Source organism: Acartia tonsa, chromosome 6 (genome assembly GCF_053477335.1).
Source record: "Acartia tonsa isolate MP-2025a chromosome 6, ASM5347733v1, whole genome shotgun sequence".
NCBI classification, from domain to species: Eukaryota; Metazoa; Arthropoda; class Copepoda; order Calanoida; family Acartiidae; genus Acartia; species Acartia tonsa.
Window position 1 is genome coordinate 18,696,037 of NC_137265.1, and position 14,085 is coordinate 18,710,121.

The 14,085-nt window shown below is 30.8% G+C and overlaps 1 protein-coding gene across 35 annotated transcripts in view; it reads left to right on the forward strand.

Annotated features, from left to right (window-relative positions):
• The window catches only part of LOC145323193 (uncharacterized), a 100,518-nt gene that overhangs the window by 19,764 nt on the left and 66,669 nt on the right, over positions 1-14,085 (forward strand). Inside the window, exons 3-6 of one of the 35 annotated variants that reach the window (XM_080165632.1) lie at positions 11,000-11,053; positions 11,667-11,696; positions 12,076-12,145; positions 13,709-13,789. The exons of 23 other annotated variants lie outside the window; for them this stretch is intronic. In XM_080165632.1, the coding sequence (XP_080021758.1) occupies positions 11,000-11,053; positions 11,667-11,696; positions 12,076-12,145; positions 13,709-13,789 (235 nt within the window). Of the gene's footprint in view, positions 1-761; positions 1,866-1,951; positions 2,320-3,203; positions 3,981-4,375; positions 5,397-6,357; positions 7,408-7,799; positions 8,082-8,621; positions 8,908-9,301; positions 9,632-9,836; positions 10,438-10,999; positions 11,054-11,666; positions 11,697-12,075; positions 12,146-13,708; positions 13,790-14,085 lie in introns of those variants that run through there. 11 more of the 35 variants (XM_080165605.1, XM_080165631.1, XM_080165641.1 and 8 more) reach the window with 11 other exon arrangements.

Here is a 14,085-nt window from a genome sequence, read left to right on the forward strand (position 1 = left end):
TATATCCCTGACTAAAACAGAACCATTAATGTTGTGATAAGTAAACTTTGCTGTTAAAACAAGGATTTTAATGTCCTAAGTAGCTATCAGTATATAAAAAAAGTTGGACACTAGGAAAATTTATCAATCTTTACTTCTATCATCTTGAAAGTTTTTGCATAACAATATAGTAGTAAGGCTTGTTTTGTCTCAAAATTAGTATTTCAAGAACTACTGAACTGATTTGGTTCTCTCTTTTGGGTAATCTTCAAATAGGTCCCGGGATGATTTTAGGATATTTGATTTTCAGATTTACGTCTTGGAAAAGTTTTAACATATTTTTCTAGCCCCATGATGCAAGTGTGCAGCCGCTAGTTAAGGTTAAAAGTAGCTGCGTTACTGAATTTTGAATGTGTGTGTTACCTAACTATGTATTCCATCCATTTATTGTATCAAAAAAAATTTATAAGCACAACCTAAGATATTTATTATTATTAGACAAAGTAGTACTTTTGTGAAATATTACAAGCATTAGAACAAAATTACAATATATTTCATGTTAAAAATTAGACAGCTTTTTAATAAAAGTGTTATTGTTATGTTGATTTGTTTTCATATTTAAGATTTTGAAAGGTACATTTAAAGTAAAATCCTAATGCCTGAACTATACTATTTTTAAAAATAGCAGTTCCTTTTGTATTGTTCTTTTATTCGTGGTAATTTTAAATAAAATGCAGAAAAAAAAATTCTATCAGATTTTAACCTGTTGTCTTTTTTTGCAGGTCGAGTGAATGACCCTGAAGATTTGCTGCGTTATGTTAGAACTCAAAAAAACGGCAACACTAGCATTTATATTTGCAATTTCTGCAATAAACCGTTCCATCGCAAGGGTCACGCCAGAGACCACGTGGAGAATGTTCATTTTCCAGATGCTTTTGTTTACACATGTGAAATGTGTGATTGTCAAGTCAAGTCAAAGGTTGCACTGAGAAATCACATTGCTGTGGCTCACCCAAAATTAAAATTGAATTAATGTATAATGCTCAAAAAATAAAAGTATTTTATACTGCTTGCTTAGTTTAAAAATTAGAAGGGGATATATAATCTAAAGAAAATTATTTTACTAGTTATTAACTAAAAATCTTATTTTTACAGATGGAGATCCAGAAGATTTGCTAAGATATGTGAGAAGGCAAAAAATTGGCACAGTTAACTATTTTATCTGCAATATCTGCAACAAGCAGTACCCATTCAAGGCCCTGACTAGAGACCACGTGGAAAATGAACATTTCCCAGATGCATTTGTGTACTCATGCGAAATATGTGATTTCCAACTGAAATCAAGAGTTGCACTGATAACACACAAAGCAGTGGCTCATCCAAAGTTAAAATAGAATTATTGTATCATACTATTCAAAGAATAAAATTTAATATCTACTTTCCAATTATAAAATATGCAATGGGATATTTAATATTAAGAAAAACTATTTTGCTTGTTTTTAACACTTAATCTTATTTTTACAGATGGAGTTTTGAAGCCTGAAGATTTGTTAAGATATGTAAGAACCCAAAAACAGGGCAACTCCAACATTTTTATCTGCAATTTTTGCAACAAGCCATACCCATACAAGGCACTTACAAGAGACCACGTGGAGAATATTCATTTTCCACACGCATTTGTGTACACTTGCGATTTGTGCGATTTTCAACTCAAGTCTAGGACTGCACTGAGGAATCACATTGCCAATGCTCATCCAAAAATTAAATAAAATTAATCTGTAAAAAAATGCTATTTTTAAGCAAGGAAAATTTTTTCTTGCATTTAAAATGTTTAAGAAGTACCTAGCCAGGAATTTTTGTTTAAAATAAAACTATTTTGCCTTAAAGTTTTCCGTTAGTTATTTTAATATTTTTTGTCAATAATAATTATAGCATACGAGTACAGTTACTAACACTGTTTTATTATTTCTAGGTCAACTATTAGCGCCTGAAGATCTGCTGCGCTATGTAAGAACCCAAAACAACCCGGCCAGAACCAAAACTAATGGTGCAACTAACATTTTCATCTGCAATTTATGCAACAAACCGTTTCCACGTAAAGCACACGCCCGAGACCACGTGGAGAATATTCATTTCCCGGAAACGTTTTGGTACACTTGTGATTTGTGCGACTTTCAACTTAAGTCTAAAACTGCACTGAGGAGTCACATTGCCAATGCTCATCCTAAAATTGATGTGTTTAAAAAAAATACTCTTTAAACAAAAAATGTTTTTTTGCTTTTGAAATGTTAAAGAAGCAGCCTGGAATTTTTGTTTAAAATAAAACTGTTTTGCCTTCAACTTTTCTGTTTCGTTTCATTTTAGTATTGTTTTTTTGTAAATAACAATTACAGCAATCAAGTACAGTTACTAACATTGTTATATTGTTTTTAGGTAGAATTTTAGAGCCGGAAGATTTGCTGCGCTACGTAAGAACCCAAAACAACCCGGCCAGAACCCAAACTAACTGTGCAACAAACATTTTTATTTGCAATTTATGCAACAAACCGTTTCCACGAAAAGCGCACGCCCGAGACCACGTGGAAAATGTTCATTTTCCAGAAACATTTTGGTACACTTGTGATTTATGCGACTTTCAACTGAGGTCCAGGGTTGCACTGAGAAATCACATTGCTGCAGCCCATCCTAAGATAAAGCATAACATGAAAATAAACTGATTTGTTTTGATAGTTAAACAGTTCTTAAATACAAAAGTATACAAAAATCTGTATTTAAAGGGGGGGGGGGCGAAAGTGACACTTTTTGAAACCAAAACTAAAAGTCAAAGGAACTCAACTAAAAAAAGAGTTACAGGTCTGACATTTTGCATGGCAGTTGCTTTATAGGGGTACAATATGGAACTGTGAAGAAACGGCGGCGCAACCGACGAAAACCGCCGAGAAAAGGCAACAAAAATTATGGCGGGAAACGGCGGTTTTCGGCGGTTGCACCGCCGTTTCTTCACAGTTCCATATTGTACCCCTATAAAGCAACTGCCATGCAAAATCTCAGACCTGTAACCCTTTTTTTAGTTGAGTTCCTTTGTTGACTCTTAGTTTTGGTTTCAAAAAGTGTCACTTTCGCCCCCCCCCTTTGTTATTAATGCAGGTGAAATATTTCATAGAAAAAAATATTTTTCTTTTAAAATTTTCTAACATTTAACTAACACAACTATCTAATTTCAGGTGTAACTATAACTAAACTTGAAGACTTTGATGCCTATGTGTCCAGGGATGGAGTATGGTGCTATTGTACCCTATGCCCCAACAATGGCAAGTCTATCACCAACCTAAGATGGCATGTAGAGTCCAAACACTTTCCAGGAACCTTCCAGTATCCATGTCCGGCCTGTGGTAAACAATTACTGTCCAGAATATCATTCAGAGATCATTTAAAATCGTGCAAACAACATTTAGAAAGTTTGATACAGTAAAAAATATATTTTTGTACTTTTGTAATCATTATTTATTTTCTGCATATTTATGTTTAGATTAGTTTATTTGTCATATAAAGAGATATTTCCACGAAGGGGTATAGTTTCTTAGAATAACAAATATTAATATTATAGGTCCTAAGAGGAGGGGAAGAGTTGTGAAGAAACTGGAAGACTTTGACGGCTATGTCTCATTCTATGGGAACTGGTACTACTGCTCCTTGTGTCCCAGCAAGGGCAAGTCAATTACAAACCTGCGGTGGCATGTCGAGTCCAAGCATTTTCCAGGAACATTTCAGTATCCATGTATGACTTGTGGGAAGAAATTAACATCTAGAATTGATTATAAAGAACATTTAAAAACTTGTAAATAATCAAAAAACTAGTGAAAATAATAAGTGAAAACTTTAATCAAACAAACTAAATTGATTAACTTATATAAAAATAAGCTTTTTATTAATTGATCTCTATTCTATTATAAAAATTTTGATTTCATATGCTAGAAAAAATATAGGTATTTTGTCCCCTAGATTCAATTCATTTTTAAAATCTAGTCGCTGATATTTGTAAAGAATTGTGGAAATATTAGATCTAAGAGTATTTTAAAGTTTTCTTTCATCCACCTAAAAGTGCTATAAGTCGACTTTGAATCCTAGGGAAAGATTTATCAATACACCTTATTGAGGTAAGGTAAATTTGACTGTAAATCCCAAAGATTTTAAAACACTTTCCTTCATTCGTGTTTGGGTAGTATTATTATAAAATCTTAATGGATTGATTCTAAGCCTATAACCAATAATTTATTCTGTAGAATGGATAATTTTGTTAATGATCATTGAGAAGTTCATTATTTTATAGTCTATCGTTTTATTCCTACAGTTATTATATTAGTTTTGCAATGATTAACAAATGTGTTTGTTATAGGAGATGTAGTGATTACCAAGCTAGAGGACTTGGACAGTTATGTTGGTAAGAGCGGGCAGTGGCGCTACTGCATGCTCTGCAACACCAAGAAGGACAAGTCTGTCACCAATGTGAGGTACCACATCGAGGCAATACACTTTGCTGGCACTTTTGAATATCCATGTGATAGATGTGCAAGATCTTTTAATTCAAAATTGTCCCACAGGTATCATGCAAAATATTGTGGTACTGGAAAGCTACCTCCAGGCGGGGCTACAAGATACTGATGTTACGCTACTTATAGACAAAATTGTTCTTGTTTCAATATTTATGTCATCTTCAAAGCCTGGAGTGTACCTATAGGGGCATCTAATAATCAGTATGTATATTCAGTTTATATCAAAATTGTTGATTTTATTGTTTGATGTTTGATTTGCATTTTATTGAGCTTAATATATGTATTTTTTTTATGTAAAAAGACACTAGGTATTTATATTCATGAATTAGGTTTTTAATTATTTTGTAATGAAATTATAAAACACCATAAGGTTACCATATTATTATAAGAGTGAAATGTCATTATAAATTAAAGTGTACTTTACTTAGAAAGGAGGGATCAGTTTTATTGATTTCAAATATTTGTTTGCATTTAAAGTCTACTAAATTCAGAATTTCTGGCAAAATTTTAAAGAAAAAGATTTATTTACCGTCCATTGTCCCAATTCTGAAGATCCCTGACATTTCAAAAAAATACATTTTTTGATAAAACTATTGTTTTTTAGGAGAAAAATTCAAGAGGATGGAAGACTTTGATGTTTACATCACAAAAGAATGGCCATACTACTATTGCAACTTCTGTCAGACTAAGAAAGACAAATCCATAACAAATATTAGATATCATATTGAGACTAAACATTATCCGGGAACCTTTGTTTATCCATGTTCAGTTTGTGGAAAGAATTTAGATTCTAAAATTAGATTTAGAGACCATAGTAAAGTTTGTTTTCATCAGTAAGAGAAAAATAAATACCTACTGAAATTATGATAGCATTATAAAATGTTTATTTTTCATTAGGTATGGATTTTAAAATCATACTTTGACTCAACTTATTGTATGTCAGAAAAATTCTTGCTGTACCTCCTTTTGCTTGGAATTTCATAACTCAATTTAAACTTACTTTTAAACAAGAATATTAATATGCATTTTGTAAAAGTTATTAATCTTATTATCTGGTTTTAGGTATGAGTTACAACTATGAATGCTTTGATGCCCACATCCGGCGGGGCGACAACCATTTCAGTTTCTGTACACTCTGTAACACGTACAAGAATAAGTCGGTCACCAATGTGAGATACCACATTGAGACTAAACATTTTCCAGGCACTTTTGTGTATCCATGTTTGGTCTGTGGAAAGAAGTTGGATTCTAAAATTAGATTCAGAGATCATAGTAAAATTTGTTTTAATAATCACAATTAACTATTCTTGTGATATATACAACTTTCAAATGTGTGTCATATTCACCAAATCTGCGACACTACTATACTATTTGTGGTTTTATGTGAAGTATTATGCTAGTGCAAAATACTCTTGCAACTTATGCTTTTCATCGTTGTTTTTTTATAGTATCTTTACAATCAATAAACCACAATACGTTGTTTTGCTAAGATTTAATTGATTTAAATTATAAAATAAATATCATAAGTATTTGAAACTGTTAATTTTGTGTAATATTGAATTAGTTATTTACACGTTTCATATTAATTTGGAAGCAATCAGTTCCGAAATTGCGTTTTGTTAGGTTGAAATTAACCAATGTTATTAATATAGTTTTTAATTTTAGGTTAATAAGATCATATACCTAATGATTTTAAAAAGTATTTCTAATAATGTAAAAATATTAATTTTTAAAATTCATTATTATAGTTACTTGATTTTGTATTTAAAAGTCGTTAGATATGACCTTACTATTATTTTTTATTAACAAAACTTTTTTGTTTTAGATATTATTGTTGATGCCGACTACAACTATGAACAATTTGACAACTACATCCGACGCGAGAACAACTGTGTGTACTGCACGTACTGCGACAAGTACAAGAACAAGTCCATCACCAATGTTCGGTATCACCTGGAGGCTAAACACTTCCCTGGAACCTACAAGTATAGATGTGTGAATTGTGACAGGAATTTGAATTCCAAAATGGCGCTGAATAATCACCATAGATATTGTAAGCCTGAGGAAATATCTTGTGAAGTTACTATAACAACATAGGAAAATTATTAGTTGGTGTATTAGAAGAAGAAAAATAATTAAATTACAATTACAATTATATTCATAATTATCGCGGGCAATTACAAGCCTTTTTTTTGGCGAATCTAATATATAATTAACTTTGTCCGTCTGTCAGTCCGTAATGCTATGGAGGAAATGTGATTTTCTTGGCTGAAGTTTGTTTGTGAAGATTCCCTATACCAATGAGCATTACTCGGTCTGTCGGTTTGTCAGTCATGCGACAAAAATATGAAATTAAAAAGTAGAATCACAGGCCATATATTCATTATTGATTTATGACCCCTGAACATCTGCTATTTAAATCACTTTGTTAGTATTTTAATCCATGAATTTTGTGCTTCGCTAATTATGGATGTTGTCATCTTTGTTAAAGGGAGATTTTAAATGTAACATTTTACTTAGGTGAAAAGTTTCATTTGTTTTGTATGGTGATTGGTTGATTTAACATGTTATAGATAAGCCGCGCTATTTTATAAGATTTGATAATGTAGATTATTTTCACATGATTATTCTTTTTTTTTATTTAACAAAAATTGACAACGACTATCCTTAATAAGAGTTTGACTACAAAATAATTGATATAATAGTCTTTCTATTCTTTTTTTATTGCAACACATTTTTTTTATCAAACATTAAAATTCTCATGAAATGAACAAATTTGATATGTAGACAAAAAAATCAAAGTAATGTTTTGAAATGTACTATTATAATAATGTATGTGGAGTGTTTTAGTAAATAATAATCAAATCAAACTGTATTCTTTATCTTTTGTGTTGACTTGGATGTAGTATAACTATGATATTAAAATAATTTATCCTTAAATAATTATTTTATGTCTTTTGAGAAGGTTGCGTGACAATATTCTGACAAATTGCAACTTAATTATATTGAAATATTTAATCTAAGGAAATGGATGCAGAACATATGTGGATATTATGACAGGGGAAATTTTATCGTTAATTGCTATTGCTAACATGGAACTAGTTTATTGTCAAGTTCGTTAATCCAGTGGGAGGGGAGGGTGGGTAGGGTATACTAAAGGTGGTGAAAGGGTGGAATCGTTTTTTAGCCCGCTCAAGTTTCACTTTTCCAGAGAACTTTAAAAATCTGTTTTTTTATCCAAGTAATAATATATCTCCATTTTTTCAGGTGACCCAGGTACAAACCAGTTATTAGAATTTGACAGGTACATCCAGAAAGAGGGACTGTACTGCTACTGTTCCTACTGCGGAAACTTCAAGAATAAATCAAAAACCCAAGTGAGATATCATATTGAGGCTAAACATTTCCCAGGAACTTTTCAACATTTTTGTAACATCTGTGGGAAAAGTATGAACTCTAAGATTTCATTGAATAATCATAATAAGCTTTGTAAAAGTTTTTAAGTTGCCATTTCATCTGTTGCGAAACGTATCAAATATATAACTAAATTTGTATTTATGTTAACTTTTATTATTAAATCCAAAATATTAAAATATCTAATGTTAAAATAAGTATATTATAGAAAAGAGTATCAAGTATCTATAAGGCTTTAAAGGTCTTCTTAATTATAAGTAAAGAAATATCAAAGTTAAATGTGAAATGTCTTTTTTAAGATTTTTTTAAATTTTGTATGTATTGTGTTTATAAAAAGTAGTCTTAATGGATATTTCATCTTAAAAATTATTTGCAAGTCAAAACTACAATAACATTGTAATATTGTACAAATACTAAATTGAAGAATGTATAAGTACTTTTTGTCTGAAGCTACGGATCTCGTAAAATGCTGGTCCTAATTGTTTGTACTTTTCAGAAAAGCTTTATAAATATTCTGTTTGGGTTTTAGACTATTTTCCTGATCTCCCCTGCCTTTTCTTAGAGGCTAGAGGCGGAGTAAAAACTAGTGTAAATATACATTTTGCTTAATTAAAGATCATTAATATACAATAAATAGGTTCTTTTTTAATTTTTACTAACATGTTATTATTTTAGAGGGGATTGCGGCATTGGAACAATTCCTACACAACAACCTCGGACAGAACAGAGACTGCCTCATTTGCGGCAAGGTGTTCTCGCGGTCTCAGGCGGTCAAGTTCCACATTGAGTCCAGTCACGGCCAGCACTTCAACGTGGTATACACGTGCGAGTGGTGCGGCAAGGAGTCGAGGAATAAGAATCTCTACTGGACGCACAAGAGCAGCTGTAAACAAAAGAAATATTTATATTAGGTGGAATTAACAGAAAGATGTTTGACTATAGATGAAAATAAGTTATTCTATATTTGTTAGATAGACTTACTATTTTTGATTTAGATGATTGAGTTTTGTAATTATTTAAGGGGTTGAGGAAGGGGAGTGCTTCCTCTTTTTCACCCTATCAAGCTTCACCCCCCCCCCCCTGACAATAGTTTGTGCACGCCATTGGTGAGACGATTATTGAGTACTTCGCACAAATCAAAAACTAGTTATTGTTTTGATAGAGAGCCTAAGAAAAATTTTAATATAAGTATGAAAAAGACAATTTCCACAATATTATTACTATTTAGTTTTATGTTTTACAATAAAATAATATATCTGTTGTTATCTTTAACCTTTAATTTTTTTTGTGCAAATTAATTGTTGCCCGTGTTTCTTTATCAATTTAATATCTAATAAAAAAATTTACTATTTCAGACCCGAATTCTTTTATAAGCACTGCAAGGGGTCAGCCCATGTGCACCATCTGCAACAGGTTCTTCACCCTGGAGAACAACGTGAGGCGCCACATCATCAGCCAGCACATGGAGGACCCAACCGTGGTGTTGTCTTGTGATATTTGTGAAAAAGTTTTCAAGAACCAACGGTCTATGAAAGATCACATGAGAACAAAGCATAATATTAGGAAAAGGCCTAATGGGGATGATGTTTTGATGATGTAAAATTTTGGACTTGTTTGTTTACTATAGGAATATTTAAAATGTTTAGGTTTGCTATGAATAAAAGTTTTTTATATAGAAATATTAATTGTAGGCTTTAATTTAATTTTATTTTTAATATCGTTATTTATGTTGTACACAAAAAAAACTCCCCTTAAACAGTTATAAACTTTCCCTGGTCCTATGGGAAGCTACATAATATTGTAAAGGAGAACCATATCGGTCAATCGATTAGCGTGATCCTTCAATACTATTATTTAAGGATGTATACTAACTTATTTTATTTGTTTTAGGTGTATCTATGTATCTGGCAACCTGTCCAGTCAACGGTCAACCTTCCTGTCTAATCTGCAAGAAAACATTTAAACAAGAATGCAATGCCAGGCGACACATAAAGAACCTGCACCTCGAAAATCCCGTCAAATGTGACTTGTGTTTCAAAGTGTTCAGCAATTCTCGGTATTGTAATGATCACAAAAGATACTCACATAATGTTAGGCAAAGGACTGCTGCTAAACCGTCTCCAGATCATATTGTAATTGATGAATTTAAGATTGAAAATGGGATGGATGAATTTTAGATAAATAGTATTCCTTGGAAAAACTTCAATTGTATATTTACTTTATGTTTGCTTCTATGTTAAACAATTTCAGAACCAGCTTTACAGGCAAGCTCTCCTTGGTAATACCGGATAGCTAGCCTTCTTGGAATCTGGATCATATTGATCTTTCATTTTATAAACTCGACCATAATCATTTTGATTTACAATACACAACAATAATACCTAATAATCAATAAAAATATTTTTTGTAAATATATTGTCAATTTGATCAAATATAATAAATATTTTTGTATTTTTTTATGATTAGTTAAAAATAATAGCTTTGAATGTTATTATGTCTGTCTTTTTAGATTTAGGATATTACTGACTTATATAGAAACTTTGGATTCCATTAATATTTTGCGTAATATATTTCTTTTATAACTTTTGTTTTTAAATATTAGATTATCCTATGTTTTGTTTTCTAAGTTGATCTGCAAAAAATTAACTATTTCTGATTTATTATTGTATTTCAGTTCAGTTAAACTCAATGAAAGAGCTTCAAGAATTCCTGGATGCCAACATCTTCCAAGACCAGACCAACCAACGTGTATGGTTCTGCTCCATTTGTCAGTATGCCTACCAGCGCAGGAACAATGTAGAGAGGCATGTGGAGGCTAACCATGTGCAGATTAGTTTCTCATGTGAAATATGTGGGAAACTAATGCGCACTAGACATGCTCTGTACTATCACATGAAAAAACATAATGATATTTCTTTTGTAGGAAATGGAATTGGTCAATAAAAAATTTTGTTATTAATTTGTTAATTTTTTTTTGTTTTGTTTAATGATTTTATTTTGAAAAATGTAATTTTATGAGAATTAAACTAACAAGAAATACTTATTTATTTTAGGTTTTGATGAAGAAGTTTTTCGGGCCAAGATAGAATCCATGTTCGCTTACATTCAGGAATGTGCTTTATTTATCTATAATACAAAGTAGAACGATGTCTGTCTGTCTGTTTGTTTGTTTGTAATGAAGGATCTCGCTAACCGCTGAACCGATCGGGTTCTCCTTAACAGGGTAGCTTATCATAGGTCCCAGAAAGGTTTATAACTATTTTCTTAAGGGGTGGGACAAACCGAACCCCCCCAAAAATTAAAAATATCCCCCCCAAAAAAAATTTTTTTTTCTTTTCAAAACTAAAATTAAAATAGTTGGGTCGACTACCCCCCCGCCCTCCATAAAAAAATTTCCCCCCCCCAAAGAAATTTTTTTTTATATTTATTTTAAAAAAATCTAATATACAAAAAATTGGTTTGAAAAAAACTCTTGGGGCAAAGCCCCTAGAGACTAGGGGCGAAGCCGCTAGTATTAATATATAGTAACATTTGAATTATTATTGTCATTTCCCCTCTTGATAAAACTAAGAGTAAAAAACAAAATATCCATGCTTTTCGAGTATTAAAGTTTTTAGCAATATGAAGTTTTTAGCTTTAAAAACACATCCTTTACAATTAAACATAGAAGTTAAAAAAAATTTATGTTATATCCAATCTAAAGCATATTTTTTAATATTTAGGATGAATACCAGTGTCATTACTGTGATTACAGGAATAATTACTAAAATATTTTTCCAATTAGTTTGAACTTTTCTAAATTTTTTGGTAAAATTTTGTCTGCATATTTTAAATTCAAACATTGTAAAAATGATGTTATGGTTTATTTGATAGGCCACTAAGCGCTTTGTATTCAAAGGGTCAAAAAGGGAGAAATAATAGCTTAAAACCGTCCCAGGACCTGTGTGAAGCTTCCCTTAAAATGAGAACTTTATTAGTTTACTAGTTATTGAAATCTGAAGCTTCAGACAAAAAAAACAAAAAGTATATCATTAGAATCCAAATCTTATTTTTCATATTAAATATTTAACACTCAGAAGGGATAATAGTTACCTATGATAAGTTTTGGAAATATATTTAACCTTTGTTAACAGGAATGTAATAAAACAGAGTATTAGGAAACATGTAGAAATCCATCTAAATATCACTCATGATTGCAGGTCAGGGTTGTAGTGATAATTTTTTGATTACAGCATTATTAAAACCTTGTTTCTAAAACCTTATATACTTATATAAAAGCAACAGGATGTCTGTGATTCTGTTTGTACCTAAGGATCTTGCTAAACACTGAGCCAACATAATTCTCCTTTACAGTGGAGCTTCTCAAAGGTCCTTGAAAGCTTTTTCGTGGAGGGTTCCAACACCCTCCCGAAAGAAATCACCCTAAGAAAAAATTACCTTTCCTTTTAGAACGTTATTGAAAGTGGAGGGGGAGTCGACTTCATCCTCCACCAACCTCCTTTCCCTTAGAGGTGTCTAGGGTGAAGAAGCAAAACTACTTTTTCTCTGTAGTATGTACGTCTGTCATGGCTTTTTAACAAAATGTAATCAACACTACAGCATGACCCTCGAAAAAGTATTTTTAAGCATCTGCAGCCCTTATTTCTCAATGAATTATAAAAAAGTGCATATGTCCTTGTTCTCCATAGTATTCCACATAAGTAGATATAAAAATATTTTTTTTACCTCCATTAACACCGGAGATTTTTAGAGCTAAAGTTTTGAAAAAGTGACTGAGGAAAAAGTAACTTTTAACATGAAACGACTTTTTTAGCAAAATTAAGGTAGAAATCCTTTTATTTTTGTTACTTGCAGAAACTTTATACAAAAATGAAATAAAAAATTTAGTTTTTGAGTAAAAAGCATTTTTTTACACATATTTCTGGAGTCTTTTTAGTTTAATGATATTTTGAAAAACTTACTTATTAGGCAAAATTGTTTAAGATTAAAAAACCAAATAAATCTTTATGAATATAGCAGGAAAATTGTTTTTGTTTCACAATCCTAACTTTAATAACAAAATAAAGAAAATAAAATTAAAACATAATGATTTTTTTGTCTAAAAAGCTTAATTAACCCCCTATTAAATTATTGAGATGTCAGAAAAGTAGGCGGAGCAACTGTCATAATTAATCCTTTTCTCAAATAAGGGTTAATAAATAACCTAAAATTTGCAAATAATCAATTCATTCAGTAGTATTTTTTGCCATTAAAAATTTATATTTTTTGGTGGAATAAAAAAGAAATAATTAGTTAACTTGTTTTTCTTTGTGTATCATTATTCAGTTGGCAGAAAAACATAATATAACCATCCAAAAAATAAGAGAAACAAAAAAAATTCTTTTTCTCAGTCACTTTTTCAAAACTTTAGCTCTAAAAATCTCTGGTGTTAATGGAGGTAAAAAAAATATTTTTATATCTACTTATGTGGAATACTATGGAGAACAAGGACATAAGCATTTTTTTATAATTCATTGAGAAATAAGGGCTGCAGATGCTTAAAAATACTTTTTCGAGGGTCATGCTGTACTTGTAAACAAGTTGAATATTTTTGCTTCTTTCTTTTATCCTTTTTTTGGTAGATTTCCGATTTAGTGTATTGGTGTTTTTTTTCTGTTTTTTTTATGTAAATGCTCTTGATTCACATTAATTTTTTTTCTTATGGAACAATTTTGACATTGTTGATTACACAAAAATTCTCATCCCTTAAACCCTGCACGCAGATATTGTCACAAACAGTTCAAGACCACGAACTCTCTCAACACGCATATCAGTATGTCACACAGAAATAAGAAGAGTCACAGGTTTTAGACATGTTCCAGAGTTCTGCTGCTATTTTAAATCTGCCGTTTTGTGACTGGATGAAATTTATACATGAAATTAAAAGGCTTTATTATTAATATACAAAGATGCATAATAAATATACATAGTTTTAATTCATTCAACATTCGTCAAATATTTATCAATAACTTTAAAGTCAAAGTGTTTGATAGTTCTTAGTAACATAATATGTAAATAGTGAAATATCATGTACTTTAAAAAAAACAATTCTTATTTTTTTTTAATTTAATTTTTAATCTGAAAAAATCTGTGTTGCCTT